This window comes from Vespa mandarinia, chromosome 9 (assembly GCF_050613455.1).
Source record: "Vespa mandarinia isolate Hongniang chromosome 9, ASM5061345v1, whole genome shotgun sequence".
Taxonomy (NCBI): domain Eukaryota; kingdom Metazoa; phylum Arthropoda; class Insecta; order Hymenoptera; family Vespidae; genus Vespa; species Vespa mandarinia.
In genome coordinates this window covers 7950001-7971421 of record NC_140818.1, presented here as the reverse complement: position 1 = coordinate 7971421, position 21421 = coordinate 7950001, and the positions used below count along the sequence as shown (strand labels likewise).

Below are 21421 nucleotides of genomic sequence, written 5' to 3'. Positions count from 1 at the left end.
TCTCTCTCTCTCAATCTATCTGCCTTTCTCTCTCTGTTTCTCAGAGCACGAATACAAGCACAAACGAAAGGAGCGGACAGCGGATCCGGCGCTGACGCTCATTACGATGATTGGCAGATTCAATTAACGAGGAGCCGAGCTCCACCGTAGCGCGGGGTCGCGCCGGCTTAACCTCGGCTAAATATTATTAATAATAATCAGCTCATTACCGGCTCCATTAATTATCCGACTGCATACGCGACTGCATACCCGATATCTGCCTCCAGGAGCGCACTAAATTCGATTCTCCTGTTCTCGAACGGGAACGAGAACGATATTAACCGTATGCCCGTGTAGATCATTCACTACTACCAACTTATCTCCTTTCTACGAAATGATTCTTAAAATGATTTCTAAGTACTTGTGTAAGTACTTATCCATCCCACGTAAAGAATGTATATACTATATATATATATATATATATATATATATATACATGTGGAACGTTCAAATGACCATTTTGTACTTCTTGTCTCCTTTTCTTTTTTCTGTTTCTTCTTTTTCTTTTTTTTTTTTTTTTTTTTTCATTGCATTCGTTAATGAAATATTATTTTCTTTTTCCTATCGAGACATAATTATTCAATTGAGATAATTATTCTGAATGCAAATAAATTCATTCTTTATTCTTCCTATCCTTTACTTCTTTATTTTTTTATTTTTTCTTATTTTTTTCTTTTTTTTTTCTTTCCTTTACTACACGAAACAATACGCAGGATAATTGAAGTCGTTAGATTTTTACGTATCTATAAGGTACATATCTGTCGATATAAGAGACAAAGAGATAGAATGGATTGAGAAAGGGTGAGTTCAAAGGGATACCGCCAATAGAAATTTTTTGACAAATCACGACTACCGTTGCCCATGGCTACGTATAACTACCTTACATATGTATCTAAAGAAAAGATTTTCAATCGGGAGTACACGGGATATAATACGCTCGGTGTTACGTGCACGTATCTATCTACTTATTTAACATATGTGTTAGTGATATTACATATACACATACAAACGAAGATACGCACACATGTAAAAAGGAATATTAATCCATTTAACAAACTCATTATCATCGGTGAGATACGCCGAACGTTTACCGTGCGGCGCGCAACTCGCCTTTACGGCGCGAACTTGGAGTCGTCCTATCTTCTTCTTCTTTCTTCGGAGAACCCCGGGCGTATTAGCGAGTTGGCACCCCTGCGGCTTGATTTACGGGCTCCAACTAACGAGCCTCGGAGCCTGCCTGAGTCGACCGAGCGAGAGTGCTCGACCAAGAGAATCATCCAAGTTGGTACATAGCCACCAACATCCGAGAACAAGCACGACTCCGGAGCTAGACGGCGGCAGCTACTTCGCGAACGAAACTAAAGACTTATAACTTACCTACTCCTTACTCAACCCGTCGGATTGATGCGAATGGACCAAAAAAAAAAAAAAAAAAAAAGAAAAAAAAAAAAGAAAAGAAAAGAGATTGGAAGGGTGATGCGCACGGTTATCGAGACACCCTTGACCTTATACCTTTCTGATTTTGACCTCATTCCACACTATGACTTTTAACGATAGCCACGACTATCACGTTAAATCAGTTATTCGTATATTCTCTTGTATTAATTTATTCTACTTGAAACATATCTACTATGTTAAATCGTAATATCGATTTTATAATGTTTCATATAAATATTTATTATAGATAATTCCGATTGTTTCGTAGAAATAATGTATGAATTTAGCAGACATGTTATATGGTATATTTCGTTGTTAAACTTAACATTAATTTTAAAATGTTAACTTAGCCACTCCTATTATTGTATCACGTAATCTAATATAATTTATATCGATCATACATTTATTCGTAATCAAATGAAACTATATATTTGTAAGTTATTAAAAATATGGAAAAAAATGGAGTCGTTTCAGAAAGACGTTTCTCTCTCTCTTTCTCTCTCTCTCTCTCTCTCTCTCCCTCTCTTTTCTTTTTTTTTTTTTTCTTGTCGATCGTTAAAATATCCATAGGTAATACGTAGGAAGTTTGTACAAGGAAGGAGTTAAAGAAGCCGGTTAGAACGAGTATAGTTTGGTTTCAACTCGAAAGCTCGAAACGAAGGCGACGAATACATAGACCGTGGCAGACCCCGGGGGCTGATTGGCCCGTATTTGGTTCTAATTAAGGCACCGGCGTCGGTCATTAGCGGCCGCGAAAACGAACAACATTGTTCTGCGAACGAGACGAAAGGTAAAACGTACCGACCGAAGGCGCGCGCGGCATAAATCAACTTTCAAAGATACCTGTCGCCTTCGCTCGTTTCACGACCGTGTAAACTACTACGGTTATTCTCTCGTACTATGCATGTATGTATTCGTTTTATCACCGTAACGAGACGATTTCTTTTTTCTCTTTTCTTTATCTTTTTTCTCTTCTTATTTTTTATTTTCTTTTTTCTTTTTCCTTCGTTTCTGTTTTTTTTTTTTTCTCATTTTTTTTACCCCTCTCATACTTCCTTTCTCACGAGCATCCTCGGCGTAACTACGCTTTTAAGAAAGAATATTTTTCTTTTTCACCTCGAATGCAAGTTCTATTGACACGGGGAAAAAGAAGAGAGAGAGAGAGAGAGAGAGAGAGAGAGAAAAGAAAATGTTCAAACATTCGGAATATTGTTTTTAAAGAATTAAATAAATGAAAGAAAAAAAGAAAAGGATAGACGTCGATTATTCTACGTAATTATTTTTAAAAATAATTTATGCGATATCGAAAGCGAACGTGTTTATCTTTCTTTTTTCTTTATCTTCTTTATTCTTCTTTTTTTTTTCAAAATATATCGACTTTATTATTCGTTCGAAAATTTTAATCAGTATCATAATCCCTTGAAAATATAGATTTTGATCGACGAAAAAATACTTGAACTAAAGCTCTGCTATCTAAGGTATTTCGCGATCCGCCATACTGAAGAAGAAAAAGAAGAAGAAGAAGAAGAAGAAGAAGAAGAAGAAGAGGAAGAGGAAGATAAAAAATAAGAAAAAGAAGAAGAAGAAGAAGAAGAAAGAAAGAAAGGAAGAAAGAAGAGGGGAAGACAGCGAGCAATGCTCGCGGACTCGCATAATTGGCGCTATGGGCGCCCGATCGGGGCAGCTTAGCATGGCTAGCTTCGTGAGGGCAACCGACGGTGGATGAAGAGATTTACAATGTTCCCGGCCGTAAAATAATCAATAAAATCTCTACAATGTAAAGAAACGGACGTGCGGCGGTGATTTAGTATATACGCCGGGGATCCTCTCTCTCTCTCTCTCTCTCTCTCTCTCTCCGCTTTCTCTACTCTTTCCTCTCTTTCTTCGTATTCCATGGGCTAACCCCAGTTAGCTTCTAACATTTTTTATTGCCGAAACTTGTCTTCGCGACTACGTTTAGTTTTATTTTTCGTCGGAAAGTTCGTCGACGCTTATTGACACACGCTTTACACCATTATAATATTTATCTTTAGACTTTTTCAGATGATATCTTACAAGAAAGAAAATGTTTCCTTTACCAGATTTATTCTTCTTCTCTTTTTTCCATTTTCCGAAACATCCACCGCCATTTTCGTAAAACAGAAAAGGGAAGAAAAGAAAAAAAAACAAAGAAACTAATAACACACACACACACACACATACACACACATATATATATATAGAGAGAGAGAGAGAGAGAGAAAGAGAAAGAAAAAAGGTTTTTAAAATTTTTCAAAATGGAAGCGAAAGCCGGTGGTTAATTATTCCCCGACTCATCAGGCCGATCTCCATTTGCGAACGTAAGTCAACCAAATGACGTTCGCCGTTGCTCTCCGTGGCACACGGAACAGAACTAAAAGGCGTGGCACTGCCCATTTCAAACGGCACGTTTCTACTCTTTACGAGGCGTTAAAGGCGCGGTGATTGATGGCCAGGGAGCAACAAATAAAGTTATGCCAATGAGATGAGAAAAAGACTAGATAGATAGATAGAAATAAGGTAAAGGATATATAGAGGATACGTTTGAAAAGTGTATATAATTTTCTAAGATGCATTTTTTAATTTTTATTATCGAGTCTTGGGGGAGGTTGATTGAAAAAAAAAGAAAAAAAAGAAAAAAAAAAAAGAAAAAGATAGAGAAAAGAAAGAGAGGAAAAGGAAAAAACGAAAAAAAAAAGAAGAAAAAATAAAAAAATGGCCGACGATAATCTTTCGAGTTGTGATGGCTAATCAAGTCGTAGGTATCTCAATGTGTTCAGAGCTTTAGCTTTCTGACTACTCGAGAAGAAATAAGTACTATCTTATAGGGTGGTTCGAGTCCCTTCAGGGCTTTTGCAGCGGGAGCCAAGTCTGGTGACGAATTTACGAGCTCCTTACGTGGTTGCCCTCCTCGAGTCAGGCACGGCAATAAAGTACGAGGCCAGAGGATATTCGAAACAATCGAACTCTCAGGAGGAGTCAGAATCTATCTTTCTCTCTCTCTCTCTCTCTCTCTCTCTCTCTCTCTCTCTCTCTCTCTCTGTTTCTTTCTTTACTTTTTTCGAAAGGAAGACTCGATCAAATTTAAAATTGATTTACGAGCGATCGCCTTCGTTTCACGTTTCTCTCGATGGAAGAACCTAACTCCTTCGTTTAGACATTTTTTTTCGAAATTTATCCTGTAATGTAACGAAGCACGAAAATATAATAGTGGGGGGGATCAGTAAGGTAAAAGGAAACAAAAAAAAGAGAGAGAGAGAGAGAGAGATATCCTTTCCCAGTGTAATAAGGAAAGAGAAGGGGAAAGAGAGAGAGAGAGAAAAAAGAAGGTTAACAAAAAAATGAAGTGCAAAAAAAGGAAGAAAAGAGTCTTGCTCGTTTAACGCGAGAGACGAAGTCGAGGACGTTCAGCGTCGTCGCCTGATTGGCTCGCTCATTAGTCGTCAATTAAACAACATGGCGCCTGCAGTTCTTCTTGCAGTTCTGCTTCCAATACGGTGGCGCTAGTTGTCGGAATGCACCAAACTCGCATGCATATATGCGATATATAACTCTATGTATATGCGATATTATCTATGTATATATAATATGTGTGTGTATGTGTGTTTGTTGATAACAATTGTATACTAATGTATACAATTGGACAACAAATGTATACAACAATTTCAAATGATTACAATTAATTTTTTCTTTTTCTTTTTTTCTTCTTCTCTAAACTAACATTGACTATTAAATGATATCGATTTATTCTATCATTATATCACTCTATATATTTTCGTTGAACGTAGGATTCTTAAAAGTTGACGTTGCCTGCTTGTAGAGAGGATTGTTACCCTGAAATGAATTTTATTTTAACATAAGTTTATTTGTTTGTATATGCAAAACAACGAACAATAAATAAATAAATAAATAAATAATAATAAAATGAGATATGAAATAACTTTATCAACCTGAAATGAAATTCATTAACGTAAGTTTGTTTGAATAAAAAATTGTAATAATAATAATAATAATAATAATAATAATAATAATAATAATAATAAAATAAAAATTGCTTACTCGATCCCATCTGGCCAATAAACATTCTTTTTGAAATTTTTCGTATTCTCTCTTATCGTGAATCATAGTATATATCTTCCATATTAAAATAATCAATAAGCCTAGAAATATCGTACCCATTACGACGCCCAATGTAACGCCTACGAAAACAATTATTGTATACGTTATTTTCTCTTTTATAATAATTCTTTCAATAGAATTGAAAAATCATTAAATTACCTAATACGTTGATTGGTACTGGACATTCTCTCTCCTTTTGCACTAAAATCTTTATCATGTTATTTTTTCCTACGTAAGCGTATTTGAAAAGAAAGAAACAACCTTGATCACCGTCGGTACGACAAAAGTGAGCATCCGATTTATAATCATTTTCAGGATCTTCTTTTACAATATCTACCTGCAAAAGAAAAAAAAAAAATGAAGCAACTTGAAAATTGTCAAAAGGACACGATTCTCTTTTCCTTTCTTTTCTATTTTTTTTTTTCGTTTCTCTAATCAATTAAATAATTATTTAAATACGTAAAATAATAGAAAAACAAAAAAAGATAGTAACAACTTACTGTACCACATATAATTAGCATGATCTACGAACATTTATTTATATCTTATAATTATAAATCCACATATTATATATATAAATAAATATTTTTTTTTTTATATGTACACATATACATAAAAAAAAAAAAAGGTTGAAGAATAATAATTTGTAATTAATGAAACTACTTACAATGTCGATTCGATATAAACAATCGCAAGTTCCATTTTTTGCCAATGGACCAAGTCCATAAGCCATACATTCGACGCAATCTTTCAATTCCTCGCATCTCTGACCGGGACAATTCTGTATAAAATCGTTTCGATTATTAACTTGTAAAAATTCCAAGAGAAAATCTGTCGCACGCGTGAGAGTAGGGTAGCTTGGAATTCGAGAGGCGGATAATTATCGAATAACCGACAACGTTCGCCTTACCTACCGACGTAATTAGTCGTAAAAAAGTGAGACGATTAATTCGCCGACTTTACGATCGTCGGAGGTTGAGCGGAGGCACGTTGGTGTCTTGGAAAAAAAAAAGAAAGAGAGAAAAAAGGAAGAGAAAAAAAAAATATTACAGATGCGAATTATCTTGGCGAAGTGGAAGCTTTGCGATAAGAAAAAAGAAGAAGAAGAAGAAGAAGAAGAAGAAGAAGATGTTGAACAGGCATGTCAATTAAACGAAAATGAAACTAATATGAGAACTGTGTAATTAGCAATGCGCATATTCTTTTTTTCTCTCTCTTTTTTTCATAATAACGTTTTACAAAATATTTTAAATGATCCAATTAAATACTTGCTCGTAGAGAATCCTTGTCAAATTTTAAATGTTCGTCGAAACACGTGGCTACGTTTTTCTTTTTCTCTTTTTTTTTTGCATTTAAAGAAACATTTTATAAAATAAAATTACATTGACATGCCTGATAAATGTAGAAAAGAGAAAGAAAATCGTTCTCTCTCTCTCTCTCTCTCTCTCTCTCGTTCTCTTTCTTTAAGTTTTTCTCACCGGACACTCCTCGCAAAAATCCCCAGAATATCGAATCTTATCCTTCTCGTGACAGTGGCATTTTCCACAGATGCAGTCGCCGCGGCCACTGCAAATCGTCAAGCTTTCCTCGGCAATATCCCTCGAGGGCGGAATACACGTGCTGTTGGTCTCTTTGCAATCACAGGTTTCGCCGCTAAAACCTGGCCGGCAATTGCACTTACCGCATTCGCACTTACCGTGTTTGCCGCAGACCTTAAAAGCATCGAAGTGGAAAAAAGGAAAAAAAGAAAAGAAAAAAAGACATTAGTAGGTATCACGATGATGCATTACGTAGGAAGAAAAAAAGAAAAAAAGAAAAAAGCAAAAAGAAAATCTGGTAAAAGTAGTAAAAGTATTTTTTATTTACTATGGACTCCTACGTTAAGGCCATAGTAATTTGTTTGATATCTATCAAAAATGCATAATATCTCTTCGTATATATATATAAATTTTCTTCATTCAAGTCACACATTTTTATCTGTAAATAATAATTCAAAGAAATTATCGAAATAGGCGTATCATTCGTATATTAAATTCGATATTAATAATAATAAATATTTTAAATACTTTGTTCTTCTTTTCTTTTGTATATTTTCAATATTTTAAAAATTTCATCGAGAATCTTATTCGATTCTGAGAGTGGGCGTATAATGAAAGAACACAAATGTCACATTTATTTCAAAGGATATAACGATATCCTTCGTTGTAAATAATATCGAAATAAAACGACAATTAGCTAACTCACCTCATCTCCGCTTCGTTTGCAAGAGAAGTTATCGCATTCGCAGTACTTCCCATAAAAGACTTCCTGCGGGTTCTGGCGTTTCGCGCAATTGCATACACCACATTTGCAAGTTCCGTGACCGCTGCAAATCTCGGTACTCGTGTTGCTTGCCTTGCAATCTTCTGTTAAGTTCTGACTAACCGAACCGAACTCATGTCCCTCGCATTCGCATTGTTTACCGTAAAAACCTTCGTTGCAAAAGCACGTACCGCAAGTCAACGTGCCTCTTTCTTTGCATTCCGATGAATTCAACTGGTAGAAATTGGTTATCTTTTTGATTAGATTATAATACGTATCTATCTGTATTTTGTTTTTATCTAAATTTTTTACTCTACGTAAATTAATCTACATACGATATATATATATATATATATATATATATATATAAAAGAAGTTTGAAGTATCCTATATATTTTTTTTTCTTCTACATAAATATATCAACATAGATAAATGTTTAATGGATACGAATATACTCATATTTATATATTTATATAAATTAAGATACATACCTCAATATTTTCTTTCCTTTCGCAAGGACAATCACAAATAATTTCTATTTCGACGATCAGTCGCTCGTTTATTCCTCGTGGCTTTATTTGCAATAATTCTTGCCGTTCAAGAGGGCTCGTCGGGCACTCGTACGCCTTAAATAATCAAAATTAAAAATGATTCATAAGAAAGAAAACAGATAAATGAATTTTTCATATTATCTTTACCTTCAGAACTATCTCGAATTCGATTACGTTACCTACACGTAATCCATCGCATTCGTTTCTTTCCATTAATTTTTCGGTTGCGTTCAAACATCGCGAATAGTATTTAACGTCGATAATGCTCGATTTATTATCCATCATCGACACGGAACTCACTAATTGCTAAATGAATCGATGAAGTCATTTAATGATATCTCTCACTTTTTTTTCTCTTTTTTATTGTACAGATATTATTAAATATTATTACGCCATTCTCGTAATTCAATGTAACAAAATTATAATATCACATTGATCATAACCTTTTTCGATGAACTTTCTGATAAGAAGAAAAAAATAAAAAAAGAATAAAAAAAAAAATAAAGAAAAAAAGAAAAGAGATTAAAGTTATTTTGTCATGTGACATTATATCGATTAAATTACACGTAATCGATCTCTTGAAAAATGTTCGAAAATGAAATAAATAAAATTTTATTTTTAACATGCATGTAGATATCTTTGAAATTATAATATCGAATAATAACCGATTAGTTTTACAAGGAAAAAGATAAAGAAGAAACATAAGAAAGAACGAATATAAATCAATGGAATAATATTTGATATACTGATTGGATAATCCTTTAATTGCTATTTCATTCGCCTATTAGCGATTCGAATTAAATAGAATTACGAGAATATTTCTCCCTGAGAAAGGATCAATTAAAAACCTCAAAAAAAAAAAAAAAAAAAAAAAAGAAGAAAATAGCGCAGTTATGAAAGGTTGAAGGACGAGGAAAAAAAAAAAAAAAGAAAAGTAAAAGAATAATTGCAAAAATACCTCATATTGTCTGCTGATAAGGGCAACGATATTTTGACCGTTGCCCTCCATCGTATCGATGGACGATCCACTGATGATTTTACTTAAATGTTCATAAATCTTATAAATCTGAGTGTGTTTCTTTTTCGGCAAGGCAAATATAATATTAATATTATGCTCTCGTGATTTTTTATGGATCTGTTCAAAAAAGAAACAAAAAATTCGATTGAATCTATACATTGAAATGAATTTTCAAACGATCGGATTAATCGTGTGCGATTAGGATGATTAAAAAAGAAAAAAAAAAAAAAATAAAAGAAGAATTAATAACAAGTAAGTACCTAATTCAATTGGTATTTCATTAGAAAAAAAACGATCTCGTCGATCGTTAATCGTATCTCTTTTAATCGTAAATCTCTTTTACATAATCTCTTACGAGTTTAAATTGGCATACCTGAGCAATGGACGGATAATCTTGAAGAGACGAATAACTATAATATCCATCTTCGTCCAAATGACATTGACAATCGTTTGGTTCGACTATACCGGCCAACTAAAAATATCCTTGGGTATCGATTAATATTGAATACCATTGTATCGATCGTTAAATCGATAAATCATCGTTTTATTATAAATGAAATTAAACCTACTTTCCCGTCTCCTGCTATGTGATAAGTCGCGTCCGTCGAAAGAACGAGCAAATGTCGAGCCTTCTCACGCCATCCAATTTCATTGGTACAAACTATTGCCTGCATTAAAGCATCTAAACTACCCTCGGGAAAGTCGATATTTGCGGAAACCGGTATTTCCTTCACTTTGTTCTGAAAAACAATATTTATATTTATTATCGAATATTTATCTATTATCGCAATAATTCCTTAACGTTTTTTTTAATAGCGATATCATCGAACCTTTATTTCATTTACTTTTAATCATTTAGATACAATATAAGAAATTTAATCTAAGAAAAAAATAAAAAATAATCTCATATATCTGCATATATTTATTTTCTTTTCTTTTCTTTTTTTTCTTTTATAAAGTTAAATTTTACCTTGAAGAGTGTTACATTGTCTGTAAGAGACAACTGATGTTTGAATCCATACGTAGGTGCACATTTCGATTGAGGGTAACAGGGATTTTTCAACCTTAAATGCAAATATATAATAATTTTTACGATAGGTCTGATCTAAAAAAAAAAAAGAAAAGAAAAAAAAAAAAAAAAAGAAGAAGAAAAGAGATAACAATTACCATTTCGGGTGTGTATTACTCATCGGTAGGACAACTTTGTCGATGAAACTTCCAAAACCAAGACGAAAATTCGACGTTAATTTCCACATAGCCTCTTCTAATTTCAATGCCAATTCAGACAATTTCTCTTTGTATTTTTTCATTGTGGCAGATAAATCCATAAGATAATATAGATCAACGGGATAATCCTCTGCTTGGGTATATTTCAATATAATTCGATATTCCTCGTCTTCGAATTAATTATAAATATTCATGATTAATCGATTTGTCATCAATTAGTAAAAAGAAAAGAAACAAAGAGAAAAAAAAAAGAAAGATCTCTTTGAAACGATTGAATTAGAATGTAATTAAAACGTATAGAGAAATAGAGAAAAAGAGAGAGAGAGAGAGAGAGAGAGAGAGAGAGAGACATTATTTTTACCTCTTCTCAAACGTAATTTTATTCGTTGCGGTTGTATCTGAACCGGATTTTGTCCTTTCAAAGATGACAATGGACGATTTTCCAAAATAGTCATCGTACTTTTGATATCAATCACGTCGGAACTTTTACACCATAAATTACCTTCCCTTTGAAATTTATCTCTTGTTAAGCAACGTACTATTTGTCCGTTCGTTCCGAAAGCCTTTATAAAGATAAAATCAATTTGGAAATGTACATAACAATTTAACAATTTTATCCCGAATACTTGGATAAATACAAAAATGTATATATATATATTTTCTTTTTTTTTTTTTTTCTATCAAATATTTTGTATTAAACAAAAATCTATGAAGCGGATATGTATGTCCATTTTTTCTTACATTTGTCGAACACCATACACAATTTGACGTTTGCAAACATTTCCCGCATGTCTCTTGTAAGGCACAGAGACTATCTGGATCCTTTTTCTGTTCGGCTGACACTAATATAACGATGATAGGAAGAAGAAAAAATAATAGAAAAAGATAATACACGTTTTGTACAGGGAAGACGATTGCAACGTCTAAACGACTCATAATTGTTTTAATTAGCAACGTTTTGTTCGCATCGGCGAAAACTATTCCGAGGCCGTTGAAAAAACTTTCACATACGGCTAATGACTAACGAGCTAAAAGGAAGGATACTGCGGTATTTCACGGAAATGATACCGCGATAAAACGATCAGCGTGTGTCATTAAATAAATATTTTCAAGTGCGATTTGTCTCTTTCTTATTTTCTCACTCTCTCTCTCTCTCTCTCTCTCTCTAAATAAATAAATAAATAAATAAATAAATAAATAAACAAATAAAATATAAAGAATCTCATCACTTGTGGATGATAAAAATTTTTTAATTAAAAAAATAAAACAAAAATTTCATCTCATCGTTTATTCTTTCTATTTATGAATCATTTGACGTTTTCTTTCGAGATAATCAAAATTGAAACTGTACGTCAGCATCGATTATTTTATATTATCATTATTTTCTTTCTCTCTCTCTCGCTCTCTCTCCCTCTCTCTCTCTCTCTCTCTCTCTCTCTCTCTCTCTCTCTCTCTTTCTATACATTTATTAAGACTTCTGTAAACGATCATAATTTTATTAAATATCTTCTTCTTCGTTTTATTATAAATAATTTATATTAAAAAAAAAACAAACAAACAAACAAACAAACAAACAAACAAACAAAATACAAAAGTTTCTTTTCCGACGAAATCAAAATCGAAATCAATTCAGTCGTTAATTAGATAGAAGGCTCATTTTTTTCTTATATCTTTGACAATATCTGCCGGTATATCTTCCATCTTGATCCTCCTGACAGTTACATTCCCCACAAACGCAATTTCCATGACCATTACAAAGTCCATCGTTATTTTCTGGATCTATGCAACTAGTAGTGGACGTGCTGCAATCGCAACCAGTACCGGTCCATTCTGGTGAGCAATGACAGATACCGCATGAACAAATCCCATGACCATTGCACAGCTACGAAAAGTTCATTTAAATACGATTGATAAAGAAAATGTGTTAAATGGATTTATAGATAAAATCAATCGGAATAAGGCAAACTTTAAGATACGTTTTATATTAAAAAATATTCTATTTACGATTTTATTTTCTATAAATTGTCGCACATAAGCAAAAAAGAGAAAAAGAAAACGAAGCGCATAAGAACCGTCGTAATTATACTAATTGGTATCGTGAAAAGGGGAATAAAAAAAAAAGGAAGAGAGAAAAAATAAACAAATAAATAACATTCGGAAGAAATGTGAAACGATGAAATTTGTTCGATAAAAGGAAATATCTTGTTCGATTAGATTAAAAGAAAAAAAGAAAAAGATAAAGGAAGTGAGAAGAAAATAAAAAGAAATTAAAAAAAAAAGGGATAATAAAAAAACAAAAGAAAAAAGAGCAGAAAAGAAACGAAAATAAATATTTACCCGTGAATTAACGCGCTCGCACGAAAAATTGTCGCACTCGCAATATTTCCCATAAATCCTTTCCGTTGGATTGGTCCGATAAAAACACTCGCAAAAACCACAAATGCACTGGCCACGGTCGTTACACACTTTTGCGGTTGCATTGTCGGCTCTACAATCGTCTATGGCGTTCGACAATTTCTTTGGTGAATGGCGTGCCGTACATGGATCATCCTGTGCCCAACAATAGAACAGAATCAATAAAAATATCTTTGACGATAGCAACAACTTCCGCAACATTTTCACGCGAAATCACGAATGCCGGGAGGCGAACGCTTTTTAAGAAAAAGAGATTAAAAAAAAAAAAAAAAAAAAAAAGAAGGAAAGAGAAAGAAAGAAAGAGAAGAAAAAAAGAAAGCGAAAGAGAGAGAGAGAGAGAGAGAGAGAGAGAGAAATCTCCGAATCGTAATGGACAAACTCGTGGAAGCTGAGAAGATATTATTCTCGTTTTAAAATAGTACTTTAATCGTTGAAAAATTCTGAACTCTTCGATAAGCACGTCGATTGATAAACATCCTACGTCAGAATTGCTTTTATTCCGACGCGAATGTCGGAATTACCAGCAAGAGAATGTTCTTTTTTCATTTTTTTTTTTTTTATTTTTCTTTTTCTTTTCATTTTCTTTTTCTCAAAGTTCGTTATTTCTACAATTCTCGCAGAATTTCTAGCGACGATAATTCATGTTCGTCGCTTTATATATGTCGTTAGAAAAGAAAAAAAAAAATCTTGAGAAATAATTTTCACTTTCGTTCTTTACAGTCATATAATATAATGCATTCATATAATATAATATTACTATTGTAGAACAAATTTTGTATTGTAATATATTTTTGTTTCTTTTTTCTTTGTTTTTCTTTTGTTTTGTTCTTTTTTCTTATGTTCTTTAAAGCGGATGCTCCACATACAAAAATCAAATTTTAAAATTTATTTAAACCCAAACGAGATACGTAGGGCGTCATCTTGCATATATCTGTGTAACTTAAATTAACGATAATATAGAAATCTTCTTTATCGAAGGAGTATATTTACGTATGCGTATGAAATTCTTATCGTTAGATGGCGATTAAAAAGAGACTGTTCATAAGTTCATCTAATATGAATAGTTCATTCAATTGGCGAACACATTAAGAACAGCATTGGCGACTGTCTCTTCGCTAGGAGATATCGTGATAACAGGTAAGTCGAATAAAATACTCTCGTTTGAAATGTGTTTCTAAATTGAAAAGAGGTAAAAAGGAAACAAGAAAGAAACCGATTGTATCGATAATGTAAATTCGTGATTCATAAATTATCACTACCCTACGAGAATCATTGATTCGAGGGAAGATCGGTACAAAAAGACATTATATAATCTAAGCTCTCGAAGAAAATTACGAAGATTTGAATTATTAATGGACAAGTTTCGAAAGAAAAAAGAAGAGAAAAAAAAACCTTATTCCGGCCAATCGCTTTCCCCATTAAATTTTACAAATTTAAAGTCTCGTAGAAAAGGCGAACAAAAAAAAGAAAGACGAAATTTCGTTATAAAGGACAAACATTCAAATTTTACTTACGTATCCGTACATAACCTTGTAAGCACTACAATGTGATTTTTTTTTTATTTAACATAATCACGTAACATCGACTATGATCTAATGTTAAATATTATACAATCTTATTCTTTACCACGGTATAATAGTTCTCGTATATTCATAAATGCGATAAACTTATTTATTTTTTAAGGTTAGATCTCCCGGTGAAACGTACTCGCACATATCTACAACATCCAATAGTTATCGACGTACCAAATTTTTTTTTTCTCTGCCAAGTTAACCTCATTTTCGCCTACCATAACTTACAATTGAATTTCTATATGTTCGAATGCACTTTATTGATTCTTCGTTATAGGCAATGGACGTTCCTATTAATAATTTATACGTGACATTATGCGACAAAATATGCATTTGAAAACAAAAGGAACAATTTAAATGGAAATACGTGGGATGGTTCGATCGATTTTTCATAAAATGTTATAAAAAAAAAAAAAAAAAAAAAAATTTGTTTCCTTTCTTCCCTCCCCTCCCCGTCCCCGTCATTTCACTTCAGACGAGATTACCGATGAAATAAATAATAGAGGTCGTCGTAAGAAGCGCGGTAAATTCAAAAGCACATTTTTCATACCGTTATATCGTAAATATTTCATCGGTCAACGTGAATATATAATTTACTTAGGTATGTATATTCTTATTTAACTATCTTTAAATAGATCAGGAAAGCTTTTTGAAATTATCGTGTTATGTAATTTTGATGATTGTTACCGAATTACATATCTCAAAGCACGTGGTTAGATATTTTCATTCGATATTTATATATACATACATCTATGTATATATATGTATGTATATATGTATGTATGTATGTATGTACGATGTTATAATTACCGGTAAAGATAGATTCGTTATATCGTTTTTACAATTTTATCGATTTTTCTTTCCTTTATTTTCTTTTTTTCTTTTTAATTTATTTTTTATCACTCTTTAACAATTAAAAAATACTTTTACCTTTTATAATAATTATCATTGAGTGATCTCTCGTAATTTTTTCTTTTTTTTTTTTTTTTTTTTTCTTTTTATCTTTTCTCAAAGAATTTCTTATCATCGATTTTATCGTATATGAATAAAACTCGAGAAGTAAGATAATTTTTGGCATCTATTACATGGCTCATAGATATATCAATACGTTATTATTTTAAACGTAGACGTCGGCGCCAGGATTGTCTATATTTATTAATATAACGAAGAAGCTAACGAAAATATCTAGTAAAGAAAATTTGATTATGAGGGAAAAATAAAAGTGTAGAAATAAATCTTGGATCGATCGATCGATCGATCGATCGTTCCTTGCTCCAATAATTATATCGTTATTAATTGAAAAAGCAACAAATTTCTGTGCAATTACGTCAATGGTGAAATAGGTCAATTGCAATTTTATCGTCTTTAATAAATGAATATGAAATGAAATCATATTTTATAACGCAAAAGAATTTTTTTCTTCTTTTTTTTTTTTCTCAATCATTTACGCACATACATTTATATATTTGTACTTTGCTCCCAGCTTTAATGCTTCTAGAAACATTTGTGTAAGGAGAATTTTTACCAAAAAAGAAAGAAAGAAAGACAAAAAAAAAAGAAGTAAAACTTACATCGTAAGTAAAAGTAAAAGTAAGTACGTAAAAGTAAAACTTACATCGTAATATTCCTTAATATTTTATATTACAATATAATATATTTTTTTTATATTATCGTAACAAATATTATTATAATGTTTTTGTAATAAGAATATTATTATTATTATTATTATTATTATTATTATTATTATTATTATTATTATTATTATTATTATTATTATTATTATTATTATTATTATTATTATTATTATTATTATTTAAAGAAATTTTGAAAACATTATTATCCTACGTTATAATAACATATTATAACGTAATATTATAATATTATAAAATCAATGAAAATAAAATATAAAAGTGTTATATAATCATTAAATATAAGAAAAATCGAAGTAATATATGTCAATAGAAAAAAAAAAATTACGATCGATATTAGAACATATTTTTCGTATGTATAATCTTATCGCCATATTATCGACAATTTAATCGGAATAAGGTGAAAAGGGCAAAAAATAATCTCGATTATTCTAGCGGCTTGAATTTTTTACCAATATCCTACACAACCATCATACTTAGATAGATAATATTTTAGCTACATATAGTCGACAAAAGGTTTCATATAATTTTTCTTTGACTTTTAATAAAATAGAACAAACTGATAACAATAAATCTAACAAACGATTTGATTGTACGAATTCAATAGGCCCGAAAGTTCTTAAACCAATTTTAAAAATCAATTCGACTTGTTTTATCCTCGAGCAAAATGAAAAAAAAAAAAAAAGAAGAATAAAATTATCTTAGAAAATTTCGAAAAAGATCGATCGATTTTTTAAATCATCTAGAAATTCACTTTCTATGATAAATTATAATCGTATAATAAATTTTTTATTTCCCTTTTATCTTGTTATTATTTTTTAATTTCCTTTTTATTTATTTATTTATTTATTTTTTCTTTTCTTCTTTCTTTTTCAGAAAACGAAACCGATACTGCGACATCGAAATGCATCTAACTCCTGTTTGCCATTATGCTATTAGATTGTCGTTGAATCAGGTTGGTACATAGTCTCCTCTTGCATTTTTCAAGCGCATGTTACATAATCTTTTTTTTGTTTATACTTTTATTTATTTATTTATCTTTTTTTTTTCTTGTTAATTTTTTTTTTTTTTTTCTTGCATTAGGATTAATATATCTTATGACGAATAAATTGCGTCTTCCTTTTGCTTACGATTTTTATTTATATTTGTTAAGAATAAAATCATCAGTATTAATCCTCTTTTAATCCAATCTTTTTTCTTTATATTGCCATAATCTCAAAAAGAAAAGAAAAAAAAAATTATACAATTCGATTGTCATAATACATTGTATTGCTAGAATTATATTGTAGTAAATATAATTTATATGTAATTAAAAAGAAAGAAACAAAAATAAATAAAATAAAGTAAAACTAAACTATGAAACTAAACTAATGATGAAACACTTCGATTGTGAATTAATGAACATTTTTTTAAATGAAATAAAATTAAAAATATATATATATATATATATATATATATATATAAAAATATATATAAAAAAATATATATAAAAAATATATATAAAAATATATATATATATATATATATATATATATATATATATATATAAATGTATAATGTGTAAATGTATAATGTGTAAATGTATAATGTAAACAAACGTTACAATAAACAAGTTATCTGTCGCTACGAAGGATTAATTAAAAATTGTCGAATTGCCTAAAAACGTTGTAAAGAAAATTTTTCTTTCATTTCCTTTTCTTTTTTTTTTCATTTTTTTTTTTTTTTATTTTTTTATTTTTTTATTTTTTTTTTTTTTAATGATTATCATCATCCTCATCGTCATAATAAAAATCATGCAATGTCTAATTTTTGGTTTCATTTGTATAATTTTCAGAGTGCTGGTTCATCGATATTTCGTAAAAGCGTACAAGAACGTGGCACAATGACATCCGCAGTGTTCCTAGCAACAATTGGACTATCATTGAGCATGTTTTCGTTGAAACAAATGCAAGCGTGCACTCAAACACGTCGAAGATGCCATTAGGAAAATATGTTTGTCAACAATCATATCTACGCAACAAACATAGAGAGAGAGAGAGAGAGAGAGAGAGAGAGAGAGAGAGAGAGAGAGAGAGAAAGAGAGAGAAAGAGACAGATAGAAGCGAGCAATCAATCCTTGGCATCGATGCAAAAAAGAATAAAGGAATTATTTTAGATCGTTCTTATAGATTCGTATTATTCGACAATTTGATAAGAAAAAATTCCTATTTGAATCGTCCCGTCAAGTAGCGAACAAAATTATTAGATACATAAAAAAGAAAAAAGAAAAAGTAAAAAATCACAATTTTTTATCCTAGATTTAATAATAATAATAATAATAATAATAATAATAATAATAATAATAATGATGATGATGATAATTATTGTTATTAGATAATATAGGTCGCAATTGAAGGTATTTTGATTTCAATTTCATTAGTATATAATATTTGTACACGTAATAATAATAATAATAATAATAATAATAATAATAATAATAATAATAATGCACATTATATGACTTGTTATCGGATCTTTCGATTATGTCGAATTAATTAGCTGATATAGGATTAGAGATAAAGAGAGAGAAAGATCTAATTTTTCACGTTAAAATCACTTTCTTACAAATTTTCTCAATCTTCTTGTTGAAATAGAAATTATTATATGCATGCATACAAATATATATATATATATACATACACATATATACAATTAAACGAAATGAACTGTTACAAAAACTCCATGGGATCGATTTAAAATTTTTTGTAAACTATGCTCGGTGGATACTAAAATCTCTCTGTGTATATTATCTAAAATAATCATTGTTCGTATTCATTCATTTATTCCTCACACAATAATCAGAAATAAATAAGAAAATTATATCGTCCATTTTCATTATTCGTTAATATTGTAATCAAATTAATTGCGAAAAGAAATATTATATAATAACGTTAATTTGTATTTTGATATTACGCGAGTTTGTGCCATCTTTTTTTTTCTTGTTTCTTTTCGTTTTTATTATTTTTTTTTTTCTTTTTTCTTTTTCTCTTTCTTTTCTTTTACTTAAATAATAAGTCATGATAGGACCGCCGACTCCGTTAGAAGAAGAAACGAAAGAATAGAAAAAAAGAAACAAATATAAATTATCTTTTATTTGCACGCTATATCATCTAGATTTTATTAAATGTAACAACCCATGTATACTCGTCTATATATAATTTTACGATCTATGATATATCAAAAATTGTACAATAGTAATCATAGTGACATAGTTATACACGATTGTTGATAAAAAAATGTTTGATCTATCTTCTCCTTTCTTCTTTTTTTTTTTTTACCTATGTCCTCTTCGTCCTAGTAGACAATGTCCTAATTACTTTTTGATCTCGTAGGAAAAATACATAATATATATATATATATATATATATATATATATATGCATACTCAACTCTCTTGTCTTATTAATTATTGTTATTGATAAGTCTATATATCCTTGATATTGGCAAACTTTACACGCATTTTAAAAAAAAAAATTTTATTAAAATCAGTGACGCTTAAAGATAATCGTTTTTTAATTTATATCAATTGTAAAAAAAAAAAAATATATATATATATAAAATAACAAATTTTAATTGGATAGAGGATCAGTTTGGATCAGAGTACAAGTAAAACTTAAGACTTGTGATATTTTTTCTTTTCTTTTTTTTTTTTTTTTTCTTTTCTTTTCTTTTTGGGACTTAACGTATACATTTATTTATAATTATTATACAGTCTCTCACACTCGATATTTCTCCTGTCATAAACTCTTTCGCAATAATTACTCTCTTTCCCGGGCCACCTCCCTCTATATCACCCCCCTTGTTCTGCGTTTTCTTTACTCCTCATGCAAACAATAACGAGTAAAAAAAAAAAAAAAAAAAAAAAAAGAAAAAAGAAAAAAGAATTGAGAAAAGGAATTACTTAAGAAAAAAAAAAATAGACGTCCCTCCTTCTCTCTCCCATCCTATCTTTATTTTTCTTTAAATTTATATTAACAATATACGATTTTCAAATACGTATATATCTTATTATTCGATTCGTATACCTTCTCATTGAACAACTTTTATTCGCGCGAGGACGCGTTCGTTATTTCTTTTCTTTTCTTTTTCTTTTTCTTTTTCTTTCTCTTATCTTTTCTTTTCTTTCATTGCATGAACAGCAATAACAAAAGGGATGCATGTTATTTGTAATAAAATTGAAAAGTGAGTCGCGATCGATCCGACGAAATCCTACGAATATCGTGTTAGTTCGTTCTCTCTCTCTCTCTCTCTCTCTCTCTCTCACACACACACACATACACACACACATTCTTTTTTTTTTTTATTCTCGTACACGTGATCACGCGAAGAATATTTATAGAAGCGAAGAATAAGCTAATAGAAAATTATGGCTGACTCTTGTAAAAAGGAGAAGAAAAATGAAAAATGCAAAATGAAAAGAAAACCGATAAACTTAAATAAAACTTTGGCAAAGTGCTGTTTGAGCCTTTGGCAAATGAACACGACCGATCTAGAATGGATCGTTCATCGATCAGTTTATTGATCACTTTTATTGAGCGATTGAATATTTTCTTTTTATTTAAAATGTGATGATAATAACGATGATGATCATAATAATAATAATAATAATAATAATAATAATAATAATAATAATAATAATAAAATAATAATAATAATAATAATAATAATAATAATAATAATAATAATAATAATAATAATAATAATAATAATAATAACGATTACATATATATATATGTAACACACACACACATATATATATATATTTCTTTCTGTTTTCTTTTTGTTTCCAAAATATAACATAAGTTTAGTTTAGATCAAATCTCTATATTACGAATTTTAATTATTTCTAACTTTAAATGAAAGTGCGAAATTTTCGGATAAAAAGAATTCCACCCATAGCTTCCCCCCTCCCCCCACCATGTTCGCCGCTATATTATCAATATATCAAGAAAGCAAAACGTTTCTTCTTTTTTTTCTTCTCTTTTTTGTTTTTCTTTTTTTTTTCTTTCTTTCTTTATTTTTCCTCGATAGCCTAAAC

General features: G+C 30.3%; 3 protein-coding genes across 8 annotated transcripts; 1 reads left to right on the top strand and 2 right to left on the bottom strand.

Moving 5' to 3' along the window:
* Positions 1-1981: 1981 nt before the first annotated feature.
* LOC118439900 (integrin beta-PS-like) lies at positions 1982-11824 on the bottom strand. Of its 3 annotated transcripts, none has more exons than XM_085659208.1 (15): positions 11452-11820; positions 11072-11273; positions 10651-10879; positions 10454-10547; positions 10053-10223; positions 9857-9955; positions 9424-9600; positions 8613-8771; positions 8406-8540; positions 7858-8166; positions 7092-7325; positions 6281-6394; positions 5773-5950; positions 5554-5693; positions 1982-5328 (listed from the first exon to the last, which is right to left on the bottom strand). In XM_085659208.1, the coding sequence occupies exons 1-15, from the start codon at positions 11644-11646 to the stop codon at positions 5260-5262; spliced, it is 2505 nt and encodes an 834-aa protein (XP_085515334.1). In that variant the 5' UTR covers positions 11647-11820; the 3' UTR covers positions 1982-5259. The 3 variants fall into 3 exon arrangements, with proteins under 3 accessions (XP_085515334.1, XP_035718057.2, XP_085515335.1); XM_035862164.2 differs by having other exon boundaries at positions 7858-8148; XM_085659209.1 differs by lacking the exon at positions 8613-8771 and having other exon boundaries at positions 11452-11824.
* Positions 11825-12206: 382 nt separating this feature from the next.
* On the bottom strand, positions 12207-14859 carry LOC118439901 (integrin beta pat-3-like). Of its 3 annotated transcripts, none has more exons than XM_085659211.1 (3): positions 14640-14859; positions 13048-13260; positions 12207-12592 (listed from the first exon to the last, which is right to left on the bottom strand). In XM_085659211.1, the coding sequence occupies exons 1-3, from the start codon at positions 14649-14651 to the stop codon at positions 12347-12349; spliced, it is 471 nt and encodes a 156-aa protein (XP_085515337.1). In that variant the 5' UTR covers positions 14652-14859; the 3' UTR covers positions 12207-12346. The 3 variants fall into 3 exon arrangements, with proteins under 3 accessions (XP_085515337.1, XP_085515336.1, XP_035718058.1); XM_085659210.1 differs by lacking the exon at positions 14640-14859 and adding an exon at positions 13548-13616; XM_035862165.2 differs by lacking the exon at positions 14640-14859 and having other exon boundaries at positions 13048-13402.
* Positions 14126-19637, top strand: LOC118440216 (uncharacterized). Of its 2 annotated transcripts, none has more exons than XM_085659212.1 (3): positions 14126-14262; positions 17222-17300; positions 18180-19637. In XM_085659212.1, exons 2-3 carry the CDS (start codon positions 17250-17252, stop codon positions 18327-18329), a joined length of 201 nt encoding a protein of 66 aa, XP_085515338.1. In that variant the 5' UTR covers positions 14126-14262; positions 17222-17249; the 3' UTR covers positions 18330-19637. The 2 variants fall into 2 exon arrangements, with proteins under 2 accessions (XP_085515338.1, XP_085515339.1); XM_085659213.1 differs by lacking the exon at positions 14126-14262 and adding an exon at positions 16231-16286.
* The last annotated feature ends 1784 nt before the right edge of the window (positions 19638-21421 follow it).

Excerpts from the sequence above, each read along its gene's own strand:
- LOC118439901 (XM_035862165.2), bottom strand. The coding sequence starts at position 13,326 with ATGTTGCGGAAGTTGTTGCTATCGTCAAAGATATTTTTATTGATTCTG. Across the intron at positions 12,593-13,047 it reads GCGAGCGCGTTAATTCACGG|CTGTGCAATGGTCATGGGAT; the intron begins GTAAATATTTAT and ends AACTTTTCGTAG.
- LOC118440216 (XM_085659212.1), top strand. The coding sequence starts at position 17,250 with ATGCATCTAACTCCTGTTTGCCATTATGCTATTAGATTGTCGTTGAAT. Across the intron at positions 17,301-18,179 it reads TTAGATTGTCGTTGAATCAG|AGTGCTGGTTCATCGATATT; the intron begins GTTGGTACATAG and ends TATAATTTTCAG.
- LOC118439900 (XM_085659208.1), bottom strand. The coding sequence starts at position 11,646 with ATGAGTCGTTTAGACGTTGCAATCGTCTTCCCTGTACAAAACGTGTAT. Across the intron at positions 10,880-11,071 it reads AAAATTACGTTTGAGAAGAG|ACGAGGAATATCGAATTATA; the intron begins GTAAAAATAATG and ends ATTAATTCGAAG. Across the intron at positions 8,541-8,612 it reads AATTCGAGATAGTTCTGAAG|GCGTACGAGTGCCCGACGAG; the intron begins GTAAAGATAATA and ends TGATTATTTAAG.